The sequence below is a fragment of the Eublepharis macularius genome, chromosome 14, assembly GCF_028583425.1.
Source record: "Eublepharis macularius isolate TG4126 chromosome 14, MPM_Emac_v1.0, whole genome shotgun sequence".
NCBI lineage: Eukaryota > Metazoa > Chordata > Lepidosauria > Squamata > Eublepharidae > Eublepharis > Eublepharis macularius.
Genome location: NC_072803.1, coordinates 789720 through 806242, shown reverse-complemented (window position 1 = coordinate 806242; position 16523 = coordinate 789720). Strand labels below are relative to the sequence as shown.

General features: G+C 55.7%; 3 protein-coding genes across 4 annotated transcripts in view; all 3 read right to left on the bottom strand.

The window, feature by feature from the left end:
- Positions 1-2: 2 nt before the first annotated feature.
- TMEM25 (transmembrane protein 25) lies at positions 3-4518 on the bottom strand. The gene is made up of 8 exons (XM_054997949.1): positions 3468-4518; positions 3130-3369; positions 2760-3023; positions 1999-2130; positions 1889-1919; positions 1569-1675; positions 1370-1435; positions 3-534 (listed from the first exon to the last, which is right to left on the bottom strand). The coding sequence occupies exons 1-8, from the start codon at positions 4516-4518 to the stop codon at positions 461-463; spliced, it is 1965 nt and encodes a 654-aa protein (XP_054853924.1). The 3' UTR covers positions 3-460.
- TTC36 (tetratricopeptide repeat domain 36) lies at positions 4502-6280 on the bottom strand. Of its 2 annotated transcripts, none has more exons than XM_054998453.1 (3): positions 6130-6280; positions 5349-5537; positions 4502-4977 (listed from the first exon to the last, which is right to left on the bottom strand). In XM_054998453.1, the coding sequence occupies exons 1-3, from the start codon at positions 6236-6238 to the stop codon at positions 4649-4651; spliced, it is 627 nt and encodes a 208-aa protein (XP_054854428.1). In that variant the 5' UTR covers positions 6239-6280; the 3' UTR covers positions 4502-4648. The 2 variants fall into 2 exon arrangements, with proteins under 2 accessions (XP_054854428.1, XP_054854429.1); XM_054998454.1 differs by having other exon boundaries at positions 5349-5534.
- A 6739-nt stretch (positions 6281-13019) lies between these two features.
- Positions 13020-16523, bottom strand: part of KMT2A (lysine methyltransferase 2A) — a 55506-nt gene continuing 52002 nt past the window's right edge. The window contains exon 35 of the mRNA XM_054998460.1: positions 13020-16137. Within this exon, the coding sequence (XP_054854435.1) occupies positions 15862-16137 (276 nt within the window). The 3' untranslated portion in view covers positions 13020-15861. The remainder of the gene's footprint in view (positions 16138-16523) is intronic.

Sequence of the window (16523 nt, the reverse complement as noted above, 5' to 3'; positions counted from 1 at the left end):
ACTTGGATTACGTATTTTATTTGTATACTGCAGAAGCTACAAAGCCTTATTTCATGCCTTTACTGAAGTAACAGCCTAGGTCCTAAGTGTTGGGGCTTGCCTCCTTTCCAGCCACAAATACATGCTGCTTGAGTCTAGGCAGAGCAGGACTTCGAGAAACTGCGGTCCATGAGCCAAAGAAACAGAAAGGCAGCTACCATGCTGAAGGCGGGGGGCGGGGGGGGGGAGAGGGTGCTAGTAGGCCCAAGGTAAAGAACAAGAGAGCTGCCAGTTCTTTGGCCTCGGAAGTGCACTGCAGCTGGTGGGTGGGGGCAAGCTTATTGCTCTGAGGGGTATCTCTGGGTGACCAGCCTTGGAGCTGGCGTTTCTTCTTTTCCTCTTTGACGCCAGGCACAGAGGAGACTTCCTCGGAGAGCAAGTGCAGGTCCTTTGCGTGGCTGGGGCGCTGCTGGCCCTTGCCTCACAGCCAGATCTCCTCGCTGCTGACGCTTGAGGCTCTGTAGATGTACCCAACCATGGGGAACTGGCTGAGACCTGCAAATGCAGAAAAAATTGCCCACAGCTTCTGCTACACACAAAACTGTACGTTCTGCCGTTTCTCCCTTCAGGTTGAGCCCTGGCTTGAAGCCAGCCCTGCCTCTTTTGTGAAAAGTCCTTTGGAGTAGGAAGCAGCTCAAGGCACTCTGGGGTCTGAAGTGGGAATCTTGCTTTGGCCTCTTTGGGGTCCTTGCCACAGGCAGGTCTCACCCATTTGCGTTCCTGGCCTGAAGCACATCTCAGCCATGAACTCCATGTGCCCTAAAGTGCTGCCTGTCAGTTTCCTTCGTGTGGGATACGGACAATTCTCGATCCACTTTCTCCACACCATTTATGACTGCTGTTCTCAGCCATCTTTTTCTTTTCATTTTTAGAAACTTCCACCCTGCCTTCCTCAGGGAAAAGTTTCCGGATAAGTTTCCAGAAAAATACCAAAAGTGCTCTTTTCCCTTTGATTTGTTTACCAGAGCACACTGAAGGTGATGCTGGTGGTTTTCTTCCTCATCTCTTTCCTACTGTTCCCTGTGTAATATTTGCCTTTTTCATAGCTACCACATGCTAAGACCTGTTTCACACACGTAGAATAATGTGCTGTGATGCTTCAGACTGTGGAATTCCAGCTCTGAATGTTGCTTTGCATGAAACAAAAAGTCTCCATGCAAGCTGCGAACCGGCACAGCAAGGGAAATGGTTTTTAATACGGGGAAACATTCCACAACGAGAACTCCCACCAAACCCAACCTCTCTGCATTTACCAGGCTGGCTACAGGGAGGAGGCAGCATTGCTTTGACTGTCATGCTGGCATACTTTGTGGGAAGCTCTCCTTCCTACCTCTGTCTTCCAAGACCAAGCTATTCTCAGGCTCTGAAAGGGCCTCCTCCTCTTCCTCAGCCATGGCTGTAAAAGGAAAAAATGGTGGGGCTGGGGGATTTCTTAGCCCTTCTGGATGGGACCCCCTTGAATCCCTTTCGCAGCAAGGGGGCTCTGCAGGACTGACCCTGCAAAAGGTCTGCTAAAAGTGGGCACGTACCTGTACCCTGAGGCTCCTCTGGGCGGTCGTTGAGCTTGAGGTTAGAGGGGAGGGACATGTTCGCCCGTGGCATCTGGGCCCTTTGGAGCTTCAGGTGGTTTGAGTCACTATGGCAAGAGCAGAAGACAACTGACCAGGGTCCAGTCCTTCCTCCCCCTCTCTAGCCAGGCCTGAGGCCACCTTTCTGGGTTCGCCATTAAAGCAGGAGCAGCGGTTTGGCTGAGCCATGCAGCCCCAGTTGGAGGGAATCGGGCATGCTTGGGTTCATGCTGGCAGGGGGCCTTGTTGCTGTCAGAAGTGCCTGTGGCTGGGGAGGTTACCTTGGAGGCAACTGGGCTGGCACAGCGAGTCCTGCAGGGAGAAGGCAGAGAATTGGGTCAGCCAGAGGGTGAGCCAGCCCTGGCCGTTTTGCTGACTTGCTGCCTCCTACCTGCTGCCTTCTTTCCTTTCTGGTATACCAGACAACTGAGAAGCATGCCAAGGCCTATGAGAATCCCCAGGGTCACAGCAGCACCTACAACCAGGGCCAGGAGAGGAAGCTCAATGCGGCTGCCCAAGAAACCTAGGGAGGCCAGAGACTCCAGTCAGGTCAAGGCCCTCCTATCTGCAGGGGCTGCAGCCCAGGCCCACCCACCTTACCCCAGAATCTTAAGTCAAGCAGAGACTGGCAGGCTGAGCCGTGCAGGGATGCCCCACCGTTCCTCTGCACATCGATCCGGGGGGGGGGGGAGGCATTAAGCTCTCTGCATTAAGCCTCTGCTTCTCAAAAGCCTGCCATGTGCTGCTCTTTGCTGAAAGCCCCCCCCCCCGTGCTTTTATTTATTAGTGTTGTGGAAGGGGAGGTTTTTTCAAGGAGACGTTATTCCCGTTAAAAGGACAAATAGCAAAGGCGCCTGCTCTGATTGGGGGGGGGGGCTGCATCCCATCGACCTCGAGGGCGGCAGAGACCGGTGGCCGCTCGCCGCCTCCAAGCACAAACGCTCCCGGCGGCTCTGCTACGGCAGGCGAGCACGTCGTGGTTTTTCGACTTGGGATCCTATCTGCAGGGGCTCCGGGGAGCGTTCGAGCCCCCGGAGGGGATCCTCCGGGGAGCGTTCGAGCCCCCGAAGGCGAACTGCCTCTTGCCGGGAGCCCTGCGCGGGGCTCAGCAGCCCAGCCCAGCCCAGCCCAGCCTGCCCTTCGGAGCCCTACCGGGCAGCAGCGTGGAGGCGCCGCGGGAGAGGTTGCGGCCCAGGCTCCGGAGCTGCACTTCCACGGAGGCGTTGCCGAGCCAGGGGTAGGTCTGGGCGTCCACGATGAGGAAGTGGGAGGCGTTGACCAGCAGGCGCCCGTCCTGGTCCACCCAGGTGATGTCGGCCGGGGGCCGCGCCTGCACCGAGACCAGCAGCACAAGCACGAGGCCGGGCCCCGTCCCGTCTTCGGCGCGGGCCTCCAACTGCACGGCCTCGGCTTTAACTGCAAGCGAGACATCAGGCCGGCGTTGCAGCGCGCAGGGCGAGGGCGAGGCCGGCCCGGGGGAGGGGGAGGGGGAGGGCCGCCCCGCGCCGCCGGACCCACTCACAGTGCACGCGGAGCAGGACCGAGGCGCCGGAGGCTTGGCCGGTGGTCGGGTCGACGGCCGAGCAGTTGAGGCGGCGGTCCCGGGAGGCGGTGGCGCCGTCCCCGTCGTGGGTCTCCTGCCGCTCGCCGTCCAGGTACCAGGCCAGGCTGGGCGCGGCGGTCAGGCACGACACGGCGCGGCTCTCGGGCCCGGGCGCGCTGCTGGGCCACAGCAACCGCCCGCCTCCCGGCTCCGCCGCGCCTGCAGGGAGAGAGCGGAGCACAGCCGAGGCGCGGCGTCGGGGCGGCCGGCCCTCCCTCCGTCCCGCCGCCCGCCCTCTCGCCCGCCCGCCCGCTCACCTGGCCACAGCAGCACCTGGAGGTGCAGCAGCAGCAGCAGCAGCAGCGGCGGCGCCATCCGCCCCGCGCAGCCCAGGCCAGGGCGGTGGGGGCCTCGGCATCCTTCGCGGGCCTCACGGCGGCAACCGGAGCCAGGAGGCGCCGCCGAGCTTGCCCCGTCCCGTCCCGCCCCCTTCGTGGGGCGTCGACGGCCGGCCAGAAGCCGGAAGGCGGCCCGGCGGAGGCCGCCTTGGCCTGGCGAGCTCCAGGGCGGCGGTGACGGATCCGGTCTCCCCGGCGGCGTCGCTGCTGCCGCAAGCACTGCGGCGCCGAAGCCCGGCGTGGAGCGCGCGCGCGCGCGCGCGCGGCAGCCGATTCTCGGAAGGGGTCGCCGCGCGCCCTGGCCCGGCCCGGCCCACGGAAGCCGAACTCGGGCTGTGCGGCCCCTCCGCGCCGTGCCGAGCTGGAAGCGGCCAAGCCGAGAGCGACCAGCCCGACGGGCCTGCCCCGTCCCGTCCGGTCCCGTGCGGCCGCCAGTCTCATTAAAGGACGGGCGAGCAGGGCCGGCTCCGGAGCCCTCCTGGCCGGTGCTTTCCCTCCGAGGCCCGAGTCTCCCCGCTGCCCCTCGACGGCGGGGCGCTTGGCCTGGCCGGGCCTCTGCTGGCAGTCGGGCTTGGCTCTGGCGCTGGGCGGCGCGTCCCGGGCTCTGCCCCCCCTTGCTCCGGCCCGGGGAACTGGGGGCCGGTGGGCTCGGGCAGAGTTCCCCGCACGGCTCTGGGTCGCGGCTCCCCTGCCCTCCCCGGCGTGATTCCCCCCCCCCCGCTCGAAAGATTTGCCATTGGCCGTCAAGCGCCCCCCCCCCCGGCTTTCTGTTCCGGGCAGTTCTGGGAAGCGGGAGAGGCGACAGAGCCTGAGGCCCGGAGAGCAGGTGCCAGGCAGAGGGGAGCAACCGGCCCTCCCTCCAGAGAGCAGGGTTGTGCCCAGGGAAGGCAGCCGCTTGCTGGGTGGCTGGTCTGCATCTCTTGCCCAAAGAGCTTTTGAACTGGAGACGTGAATACGCTGGAAAAATCATTTCATTTTAATGGATTTTCCTTGCAAGCCAGGGAAGCCCAACCCTGCCAGTCCTCCCCCTGCCCCCCACCCGCAGCCTCCAGGGGCTCGTCCAGGCTCCCTCCTAGGATTCAGGGCTGCTCAAGGGCTCCTCAAGGCGCCTGCCGGCCGGCAGGATGAGTCCAGGATCCAGGCAGCAGTTGCTCCTGGCTGGGCTCCTGGCTTGGGGCTCCTGGCCCCTGCAGCTTCTTCATCACTTCCGACAGCATCTGGTTGCAGAGGGCCGCATAGGGGTTCATCAGCACCAGCTGCTGGCGGGCAAAGGCACTCCCCAGCCGGGCAGCTTCTGCAAAGTCCTTCCGGGCTGCCTCATCATGCCCCTGTAGCCGCTGAAGGAGCCCTCGCTGCACCAACGCCTGGCGCGCCACCCGGCCGGCACCCTTGCTGAGCTCCAGAGCCACAGCCAGGTCCTCCATGGCTCCTACGGAAATGGAGAGCAGGCTTGCACTGGATGCGCCGACACAGGTGGGGAGGGGGAAGGGAGGAGGAATGCCCGGATCCAGGCAGGGACTCTGCAGCTACGGCGGCTGGTGAGGGCGTGGGGCCACCCTCAGCCCACCGCTGTGGCTCAGCTTCCCAGGGAGAGGCCCTCCTTTGAAGACTGGGGAGGGGCTCCTCATGCCCAAGCCGCCGCAGGGGTGGGGAGAGAAGAGAAGCTTGTCTGCAGCTCCTGTGGGGAGCCCCCCCCCAAAGGCCCCCCCTTCCTGCTCTTGGCTTTGCCTGGCCTGGTCCAGTGAAGCATCAGGAGGCAGCCCTTGAGGGAGGGCCAGCCCCAGCACGGGGCTTACTCACCCGCCACGTCCCCCTTGAGGCGCAGGGCCTGGGCTCGGTTGTTGTAGGCAGAGGCGCGCTCTGGGAGCAGCCGAACGGCTTGGCCGAACCTCTCCAGGGCCTTATCCAGGTCCCCTGACTCAGCGGCTGTGATCCCCTGGATCTCCAGAGCTAAGGCTTGTTCCAGCAGCTCTGGCTCAAATGCTCCTGCTGGCACAAGAAGAGGACCGCGGTTTCTGACCATGCAGGGCCAGTGGGAGCCCCCAGGAGCCCTGGAGGCAGCCCAGCCCTGCTCCAGCCAGAAGCCCCATCCACACAGGCCCTGCCTTCAGTGTCCCCTCTGGCTCCTGCGTTCCAGTGGTTAACAGCAGTCTCCCTCTGCAGCAGCTGCACACCCCCTAGGTGCAAAGTACACACACAGAGAGTGCAAATTGCACCCCCTGGTGCGGTTGTTCAATTCAGGTTCAAGCTCGGCTGCGCCAACACAGAATAGAACCGTGCAGAAAGGCCCAAGTCAGCAATCCCTTGCTGGAGTCAGGAGAGCAGCTCCCACAGATGACCTTGGAAAGCAGCCTTCTGCCCCACTGCCCTCCCCCAGCCTGTGGTTGGGAAGCTGCGTACCAGGCAGTGTCTCTGCAACCCACAGGCCCTCTGCTTCGCCCCACAGCCGCCTTAGGAAAAGCTAACCCCCAGACAAGCCCAGAAATGATGCAGCTAGAGGGGTGGACCCCCCATGCCAAAGGGAGAGTGACGGTTGTCCACACGCCCTCCTTCCTGCCTTCACTGTGGCTGTCGAACTCACCATCCTCTTGCTCCTGCTCCTGCTCCTGCTCCTCCGCAATGGCTTCCCTCAGTGGGCTCTGAGGGTGGAAGATGCTGTGCAATACGGCCCTGTCGCCAGCTGTCCCCATGCTGAGCGGCACACCAGGCTCTGGGGGGCTTGTGCCTGTGCAGCAGCCCCAGTGGCTGGCCCGGGAGGCGGGAAGGGGCTGGCCTACAAACAGCCAGTAGCAGCTGGGGGCGGAGACAGCCTCCCCCCCCCACTCTGCTGGGGAGACCAAAGACTGTTTTGTCCACTGGGCCCGGTGAGCAGAGGGCCAAGGGCCAGCCAGCTTTTCAAGGGCCCGTGAAAGTGGCTGAGCCCTGGAAAAAAAATTACAGGCTCCAAAATGCAAAAAGAAAACTGCAAAATCGAAATTTATAAACTTCTACTTAAATGTCTACAAAATGTAACAGGTCAACAGGTCAACTGCAACTCAGCTCTTCTATATAGTTACATATAATAAAATAAATCACAATTAATTTTAATTTATTCTTAACAAAACTCAGAATTAAAAACCGTAAGAAAACTCAAAAGTCTGTTTTCCTTCCTACTTTTTTGTGAGCAAAATCCCAACATCTTCAATTGTCATTTCTTGCAATCAAAAGTAGTGCAAGGAAAGGAAGGTCATTTCTGCCTTATGGGAGACTGAAGATAGTTTTTTGTAGGTGTCCGTTTTGAAAATGTGGATGCATTTTAATTTGTTTGCTATGATGTGGGCTGGGCCTCCCACAGGAAGTGCCTAAGGCCTGCAGTGGCCTTAAAACGAGCCTCTTGGGCTGTACAACAGACCGTGGGGAGATCCAGTGGACAGGTCTGGCCACTGGATCCCCAAAAAAGCGTATTGTGGAGCTGGTCAAAGGGCAGCCAAGATGAACAAAGGGTTGGGGGCGGGGAGGAACAACTTTCCTTTTTATTGATCTACTTCATTTATTCTCTTTCCTTCTCCCCCAATGGGGACTCAAAGCAGCTAATATTCTTCTGCTGTCCTCCATTCATGTTGTCCTCACACCAACCCTGTGTGGCAAGTTAGGCTGAGTGCATGTGACTGGCCCGAGGTCACCCAGCGAGCATTCATGGCAGATCGAGGATTCAAACCTGGGTTTCTCAGATCATAGTCTGTCACTCTAACTACTACTCAACACTGCATCTATAAGGAAAGGTCGAACAATTCAGAACTTTTCATTTTAAAAGAAAACTGAGGAAGGGACATGACACAGGTTCATAAAATTATGCATGGCGGGGGAGAAAGTGGATACAGATGGTTTTTTTCTCCATCTCACATACCGTTAGAGCTCTGGGGGCATTTAATTGTGTTGATGGGTCATTAAATTGTGGAGATCGTTTCAGGTGGGTAGCTGTGTTGGGATGTAGAAGATGGGCGAAGTTTATGTCCACTAGCAACAAGCTTTCTCAGGGCTTTCAAGCTTTCAAGATTCAAGCTCCCTTCTTCAGATACAAGTAGAAATGGAGTTCACGGCCAGGAGATATAGAGTGATGGCCACGAGCACTGGGGCTTTCAGAGGGGCTTGACCAGATTCATGGTCCAACAGTGGACACTCGTTGGGGCAGCCAAAGGGCATCTCTGCATTCTCTTCGTCAGATGCATGGAGAGTATAAACAGGGCCGGCGCACTCATTGAGGCCAGGTAGGCGGAGGGCACCGGAGGGGTGTCGGGGGCGGAAGTGCGCTCCGCGGAGCTGGTGTGGCTGGGCTGCAGCCAGCCATCCCCGTGCCGCCACACGCCCCCAGCCGGGCGCAGCAGCCACGAGCCGCTGCCGGAGCGATGTGCAGAGCACGGAGCAGCCTCCCCCCCCCACCACCCCAGCCATCCGCCGGCCAATGCTCCCAGCTTGTGCTGCGTGAAACCCTGGCGCCGGCAGTGGGTATAAAGAAACCGGCCAGAGAGATAGTGGTGGGGAGGGGAGGGGGGAGTAGATACAAATCAGTTGCAAAAGTCATGAAAGAGGTGGAGTGCACAGTCCAGGCTGCATGTGACCCCTCCCCTCCATAGCTGAATCTGAAGGAAATGCCTGAAAGGCAGTTACTTCTGGTAATGAGATAACCATCCAGAGTCTCGGGCCAGCTTCTTCATACCATCCGTGCCTCTGACGAAGAGAGCTGTGGTTCTCGAAAGCTTATGCTATAATAAAGTTGCTTGGTCTTAAAGGTGCTACTGGTCTCTTTTCTATTTTGTGACTGCAGACTAGCACAGCAAACTCCTCTGGATCTTAGCTCTGGGCAGAGTGCCTGGCTGGCATGCAGGATAGCCCAGCTTCAGTTCCTGGCATCTTGAGGAGCAAGCATTGCGAAAAACTTTTTTTCTCTTTCAGACTAAAGAGCAAGGCTAGTGGACTTTGCAGTGTCTTTTCTGTGAGTTTAACATCTCAGTGAAGATATGGGCTGTCAGTCTGGCCCTGCACAGATTTAGGCTGCATATCTGAATAACAACAAAAAAGAATGTAACTTAGTTGAGGGGAGGGTGTGTGTGTCATTTTCGAGTTTTCGTTTGTTTTCTCGTAACACAACCATTACATACAAGAAGTTGAAGTCCCCTACTGTTAGAAAGGGAGAACTACGCCAGTTACATACCTGGAGACCACGAACAGCTGGCATAGAAACAACACCTGTTTGGACAATGCTAACATCAGTACAATCAGTGACTGCAGTCCAGGATTGTTGTTGATGTCTTCTCTGCGGCTGTTCCTATGTTGAATGTGGGGTGTCTTAGTGGCTTTGGGGGAAATCGTTACCCCGAACAGGATTATGGTGAATGCAATACTCCAGGGCAGATGGGAGGTGGTAGGTATGGGGTAGGATTGATCAGAGGGTGCTCGCTGCCTATTCAACCTTCGTAGCATCCCGAGGAGACAATGCAGGGCCCCCCATTTCTAACACCTCTAATAATATGCAATACCAGATTGGTGAGGTTCAAAACTGCATGTCTCATCAGGTGTTACAGGAAGGCAGTTCCCTGGTTAGCTCTCTTTCTGAGTTGACAAAGATGCTCTCAGCCATTTTATTTATAGTCCAGTGTCTACCTTTATCAAGGAGAAAGTGCAACTGACAGCTGGGAAACCCAATAAACAATGCAAAAGAGTTTGGATGACAGAAATTTGATACAGGGTTTAAACTAAGCAATTAAATTTGACACGTTAAAACGTGGAAATTTCCTTGTAGGACAATACCTACGTAAACAGACCGTGCTCAGTAGTGTCACCTGCGGTCCCTATCCCTTTGCCAAAACATTTTTCTGAAATGTTTCCTTTCAGTATAGCCGCCCTACCAAAGTAAAAAAAAAAACATTGTCATGAATATTGCAGCCTTGCAGAGTTTGTGGAAAGCAGCAGCGTGGGAGCCCTTCCAGCTTTATCAGGCAGGCCCTTCTGTAAGGCAAGGGCCCTCCAGAGAGTGTGCACGTACTGGCAGTTGTGGGGTTTGCCCATGTGCAGGTGTGGCACCTGCCGACGGCCCTGTTCAGATGAGCATAACTGCTGTGGTGGCGCATAGAGAGACAGAGAGACTGTCCTGTAGATATGAGCGACAAAGGCCATGAAGGACTTTGTATGTGGTAGCCAAAATCTTGAACTGAGCCTGGTTAACTGATGGGTAGCCAGTGGAGTAACTGTAGAATAGAGTAATAGTCACGCTCTGTCTAGCTGCTAATAACTGAGCTGCAGAGTTCTGCACCAACTGGGCTAATAACTTCAAGGGGAGATTTAGGTACAGAGCATCACAATAGACTGAATGGATCCAGGTGACCAGATTGGGGATGTCTGGGTGGGGGGCATCTTCCAGGCTAGACTGAATTGAAAGGAGGTCTCTTTGCAGCTGCATTAACTTGCTTCTCTAGCAGCAGTGGTGGCTCCAGTATTGCCCTCAGGCTCTTAACAAGGGTCAACTGAACCCCATCAAAAGTGAAGAGCACAATATCCTTCAATAGCTCCTCCTTCCCCAAAAGCATCACTTCCGTCTTCTCTGGGCTGGACCAGAACGGAACAGAAGCAATTTCAGCTATTTGACCACAGCTGTCAAGCAGTGATTCAAGACATCACCCGGGGCTTTGGATAACGAGAGAGAGAGCTGGGCGCCATCCACATACTGATGACATTCGATTCCAAAGCTATACATGATTTCTTCTAAAGACGTTACATAAAGGTTGAACAACCGGGGGGCGGGGGCGGGGGGGTGGGGATTGCATCCTGTGGAACACTGAAAGATAATTCCTACACTGAAGAAAGCTGGTCTCCAATGGCAACCTTTGAGTCCGTTTCATGAGCAACAAGCAAGGCGTATCACTTGAGCTTCGCACAACTAGTGAGTGGTCCCACTCGTGGAAGAAGCCACACTTTGGACTCTTTTGTCCTGTGCCTTGAGGGGGGGGGGGGTCTTCCAATCCTGGACTGACCATTCTCTAATGGAGACAAGGGTGAATATGGCTGTGGTGGCCTGAAAAAGGGGGGAGGGGCATTAAAATCCCAAACACAATCTCTGTTGAGGCAGCCATGAGAGCTTGCTATGGACGAGATCTTTCCTTGTTATTGATTTGATTTGATTTATACCCTGCCCTCCCCACAAATGGGCTCAGGGCGGCTAACAACATTCATAAAACACAGTGAATCACAAAACCATAAAATCAATAATAATCTTTTAAAAGTCATTAAAATAGTCCAGGCACAGGCTATTTAAATAAATATTTGGGAGTCCGTATATGGGCATAGATGGCCGAGGGCAGTCCCAGAAAAAGTGGTGCTCTTAGGTGGAAGAAGGGGGACACCCGCTGGTCCTCAGCCAAAGGCCTGGTGGAACATCTCCGTTTTACAGGCCCTGTGGAACTGTAACAGGTCCCGCAGGGCCCGGATCTCCAGCGGGAGACCGTTCCACCAGGCCAGGGCCAGGGCAGAAAAAGCCCTGGTCCTGGTTGAGGCCAGACGGATGTACCTCGGGCCGGGGACCACCAGGAGTTGTTTGTCTGCACAACCCAATGCCCTGCAGGGGATGTAATGTAAGAGGCGGTCCCGCAGGTATGCAGGTCCCTGTCCGTGAAGGGCTTTAAACACCAAGGTTAACACCTTGAACTGGATCCGGAACTCCACTGGGAGCCACTGCAACTGGCACAGCACAGGATGAACGTGAGCTCGGATTGGCATTCCAGTAAGGACGCGTGCTGCTGCATTCTGGACCTACTGTAACTTCCGGGTCAGGCCAAGGGCAGCCCAGCGTAGTCGCAGTAGTCTAACCTGGAGGTGACCGTTGAATGGATTACTGTGGCCAGGTCCTGGGGCGAAAGACAGGGAGCCAGTTGCCAAGCCTGTCGAAGATGAAAAAAGGCAGACCTGGCAACGGCCGTGACCTGGGCATCCATTGAAAGTGTGGCATCCAAGGTCACACCCAGGCTCCTCACTGTCGGCGAAGGTTTCAATTGTACCCAGTTAAGGGCTGGGAGCCGGGTCTCCAGCTCGATCGCCCCACGACCCGGACACAGAACCTCCATCTTCAGGGGATTCAATTTCAGGCGACTCTGACATAACCATACCGTCACAGCCTCAAGACCCTTGGCCAAGGAATCTGGAGCGAGATCAGACTGGCTGTCCATCAGCAGGTAGAGCTGAGTGTCATCCGCATACTGGTGACAACCCAGCCCAAAGCTGTGGGCTAACTGGGCAAGGGGGCGCATATAGATGTTAAACAGCATCGGGGAAAGAATCGCCCTGAGGGACGCCACATACCAAAGAATGGCAAGAAATGTTGACTTCTCCCACCCTGGCACAGACACCAGCCCCACATTTTACAACCAAGCTGGGTGACACATAAAGAGGGCTGGGAGATGTCTAAAAAGACAATGGCAAAAAACTTGTGCTGAATCTGATAGAGTGTGCTATAGAGCCCACTGGAAGACCAATGGAGCAGCAGTCCTAGAGGCAAAGAAACATCATTTCTCCTCAACCGTTGCAGCAGCTGATTCACAACCATCCCAGTTATTTTAAGGTGTCTCAACATCTTCTGTCTTCTAAATCTCAATAGTTACTGTCTCAGGAAGTCAATTAACTTGGCAAAGTTATTTGTCAACAAAATAGCACGAATACTCTCTGATCAGGTGGCCAGCCCCAATATAGGCGAAGCAGCAGAAATGCTTAATGCTCTGTCTGGTCCACTTATGGCCATTTTTGACCTAATTACATTCAGGTATCTTGACAGAATTCTGGCATCTCTGAAGGCTAATACCTTGTGCACTGCACCACTGCCGATCTTGGTTACAAAAATCACATAAATCCCACATAACTGAGCCTATAATGTTTATCATACATCAGTCACTAACTCAGGGTGCCTTCTCTCAGCCACTCAGAGAGGTGGCCATCCATCCCTTACTTAAACCCCCACCCCAGACAAAAATTCCGTGACCGATCATTGCTCAGTCTCTCATCTGTCCTTCTTGGACAACTCTGGTTTCTGGCCAGGCTATGGGAGGGAGACAGCCCTGGGGGCTTTAGCTGGTGACCTCTGTCTACAACAAAACGATTTTCCTTGCAATCTCGTGCCAGCTCCACTGAGTGGAACTGCTTGGTGGATGAAGCATCTACCCAAGGGCCAGCTTGTCCTTTTCTGTCCTGTTCTGGCACACGTGTGCTTTGCCCATCTGAGGGAAGGAAGGAAGATTGTCCTGGGCCAAGTCAAAGCCAGCTTCCTCGCCAGCTGAGCCCCCTCCCTGAACACCTTGGCTCATCCATGGTACCCTGGGTTGTGAGGATGAGCAAGCCAGGGCTCCCTCAGCTTGAAGCCCAGTGGCCCTCTGAGGTCGACTCCATTCAGACAAGCCCCGGGGGGGGGGGGGGCGGCGCAATGTTTCAGTCAATCAATGAAACACTGTCCTCTGAAGCAATAAACTTGACATGTTTATTAATTAAACTATCACTTAAATAAAAAAGTGCATAGAAAATAAACATGTTTAAAAACTCCTTTTTTTTACAACTATATACACTTATTTTTACATTCAGTCATTTCTTGAACCATTGAAAGTACTTCCTTCATCCCTGGCGTGGCAGGGAATTAACACTGACGCGCTCGAGACACATTTCCTCTTGAAAAAAAATCCAAACAGTTTGGAAGAACACAAGAAGAAAAGGAAAACGAAATTAAAGATTGATCTGACATGATAAGTTGCATTTTGTTTGGAACAGAATCCTGTGTTTGCAGTAGAGCACTTGCACGGCTTGGAACGATTATTCACTACGGACATTGAATCAAAGGAACACCACGAGTACAGTTCTTGGCTGAGAGGCAAAGCAGCAGTACCTGGTCCAGATACTAGGAAAGCACATGACACAGTTGTGGCACCCCAACAAGAAACCCAAAAGGAAAGAGAGAAACAAGTTGTACAAGTACTGGTAACACTGAAAAGCCAGGAGAATTCCTAGCCAAAGGAGGCCCAAACAGAGCATCTGCCCCCTCCGGCTGGCCCCAGAAGGGCCTTGGCTAGCTGGGTGCCCTGCCTTTTGAGCAACTGCAACACAACCCTTATTTATAGTGTTAAAGAGAATTCAAAGCCAGGCTTCAAGACACGGTGCGTTACAATATTAGTTCCTATATATACCATATTTATAGTTATAAAACCTTGCAGGTGTGTGAGAGGGGGGTGGACCAGCAGTCAAGGGGCAAACGACACGATTCGGCGCAAAGAACCTGGTATTGCTTTGCAATGGAGGAAAGGGAAGAGATGATCAGACCCAGCCCTTTGCAATGACCCGCTTTTCCTTTAAAAAAATAAACACCTTAAAGGTTTGAGTCTTCGTATTCTCAGGTATCATGATCTCTTGTCAGTCCTTAGAAATATACATTCATATTGCCGGGAAGCTGCATGGAGGATGCCCCCTGCTGCCCCTCCCCTAGCGCAGAGAACCAAAGCTGGCCTGAGGGACTGAGACCCCCCACCCCAGTGCAGCAGCAGCAGCAGCAGCATCCTCAGGTAACAGTTTTACTGGCCACAGTGGCTGCCACTCATGGGAGCCAGGACAGATTCTGCAGCAGCTGCTGCCACCAGCCAGCCAGCTTTCCCCCAGGCCCTGCTCAGAGGGTCCTCAAGTAAATGTGAGGGACGGTGGGACAGACTTCCCCCCTTGACTGACCAAATGCATGCACATGCCCGTGCCAGCAAGGGGCTGCATTGCTCCCTCCCATGGGCCGCCCTCATCCAATGCAACTCCAATAAAGGAAGCAAGCCGACGGGGAGAACCCGAGAAAACACACCAACGGGCACCTCTCTCCCAGCTGGGCAGCCTCTCCAGGCAGGTGTGCTGAAGGAGGGGCAGAGGGCGGGGAGTGTGCTTAGAGGCCTGGAAGAAGCCTGGCCCAGGAGGCTCCCCGGCTCAGCTCCAGCCCGGCGGCTTCACTGGCAGCAGAAGAAATCCGCCCTGGTCTTTGCCCTGGCGGGAGGAGATGCAGCAGCCCGGAAACGCTAGGCTACCCACACTGTGCCTGGTGGGAAACCGGATACTTCCCCAGGCAAGAAGAGGCAGAAACGGCAGAAGGAATCCCAGCCAGGGGGAGCTACCGGGGGGGGGGGCGGGGGGGAGCAGGCGCCAGCCCCAGGCTTCCAAGCTCCACCGAGGGCTGCTGGGAATCTTTTCTCTCACCACTTTTCATAAGACAGAATCAATCAAGGCCCAGCCACAGATTCTGGAGAAGAGGGAGCTGCTGGACCCTCATCCCCCCCCACCCCCACCCCCACCCCCACCCCCCCCGTACAGAAAGGATCCAACTGCGCTCCTGGCCAGCAACTTCCCACTAAAATCAAATACAGATTCTTTTAAATTAGGATGACACCACAGTTGAAAAAATAGTCTCATAAGTGCTCTTCCCTATGAAGTGCTTCTCATAGAAAAATATACAAAATTATTTACATTTACAAAACTTTAAATACTAAAACTGTAAACAGAAACAAGTAAAATCCAATGATGAGATTCAAGAGGTGGTAACTGAAGAGTCTGAAAGGAGACGGGGGCTGCTCAGACCTGCTTTAAAAGGGATGGAAAGCCCCCACCCCGGGCCCCATCCCAACCGGGCCTCCTGATCACAGGCTGCAGCTGCCCACTGGGACCCCCACCCGGAAGAAAGCCCAGAGACCGCCTGAGTCCATCCCCTGGGCATGCTCAAGGCAGGGCTCTCTGGCTTGCCAAGCAGAACCCCCCGACTGGAGCTCCCACACCCACTCCTGGGCACGCTCAAGGCCGGGGCCGAACACTGCCTCCCTGCAGGCTCTCCACCCTGCTTTGGGGGCAGGAAGCCTGGGGGCTGGGAGCAAGACTGGCTAGCAGCACCTCTTCCACCAAGGACTCAGGCACACCAACTGGAACCTTCCTTAGCACTTCCTCCTTAGGCGTGTTTGGTCAAACACAGATGTCATTCTGTGGTAAAACCACAAACATGCCCACCAAAGCTAAAACTGAAGATCAGCCCCCGCCCCCCAGCTGTTTCAGGAGAAGAGCCAAGCAGCGCTGGAAGGGAATCCGTGGCGCTCGAGGGCGCGTGGCTCTGCATCCCGGGAAAGCTGAATTCACACCCTTGCCAAGACCCTGCACAGAGGTGCTGCCTCTGGCCCATCACAACCCACTTGTATCCCACTCCCCGCCCCAACCTCGGAAGGATGCCCCAGCCCCACTTGCCAGGCTTGCGGGCACAGTGAGCCCCAGCCCCATGACCACAGCAGACCACGGTCCTTCAGTTGAGGAACCTGCGGCATTTCTTGGCGCCACAGTTGCAGGGCAGCTTGTTGCTGGCGTCCTCAATGGGGAACTTGTAGTCATAGGTGAGCTCCTCTCCGCGGTAGATCTTGCGCATGGCGAAGATGACGATGTGCTTCTGCCCGTCAATGTTGATGACTCGAGAATAGCAGTTGGGCTCACACGAGTGGTTGATGAAGCGGGCCGCGTTCCCGTGCATGGTGGCGTCTACCACCTCTGCGTCATCAATACGGAACATGTAGCAGCCGATGCCCTGGGCCAGGAGCAGAGAGGGGACAAGTCACACCCCTGGGGGCAGGGCCCGCTAGAGCTGCTAGAGCAGCAGCAACGCAAAAAGCTTCTCGAGAAGGCCGGCTTCTCCAAACAGCATGCCTCCTGGTCAGAGGCTCCCAAACAGGTCAGGAATGCTCGAGAGCACCAAGCGTTCAGAGGACTCGCCCGGTCAGTTTGCATTGCACGTCTTTTGGCACAACCGCAGGTGCCTGCTGAAGGTAACGCAAGGCTACCGAAAGAATCTATGCGCTGCTCTGCTTGACCCCTGGAAGGCCCCCTCCTGGCTTGGCTACCCTTGCTAGGCCCCGCTAAGATCTCTGCTGCTGGAACGAAGTCCAGAAATGGGCGCCAACACGGAGCTGGGCA

Excerpts from the sequence above, each read along its gene's own strand:
- TMEM25 (XM_054997949.1), bottom strand. The coding sequence starts at position 4,518 with ATGATTTTTCCAGCGTATTCACGTCTCCAGTTCAAAAGCTCTTTGGGC. Across the intron at positions 3,370-3,467 it reads CCAGGTGCTGCTGTGGCCAG|GCGCGGCGGAGCCGGGAGGC; the intron begins GTGAGCGGGCGG and ends CTCTCCCTGCAG. Across the intron at positions 1,920-1,998 it reads GAAAGGAAAGAAGGCAGCAG|GACTCGCTGTGCCAGCCCAG; the intron begins GTAGGAGGCAGC and ends TTCTCCCTGCAG.
- TTC36 (XM_054998453.1), bottom strand. The coding sequence starts at position 6,238 with ATGGGGACAGCTGGCGACAGGGCCGTATTGCACAGCATCTTCCACCCT. Across the intron at positions 5,538-6,129 it reads GGAGCAGGAGCAAGAGGATG|CAGGAGCATTTGAGCCAGAG; the intron begins GTGAGTTCGACA and ends TTCTTGTGCCAG. Across the intron at positions 4,978-5,348 it reads CCTCAAGGGGGACGTGGCGG|GAGCCATGGAGGACCTGGCT; the intron begins GTGAGTAAGCCC and ends CCATTTCCGTAG.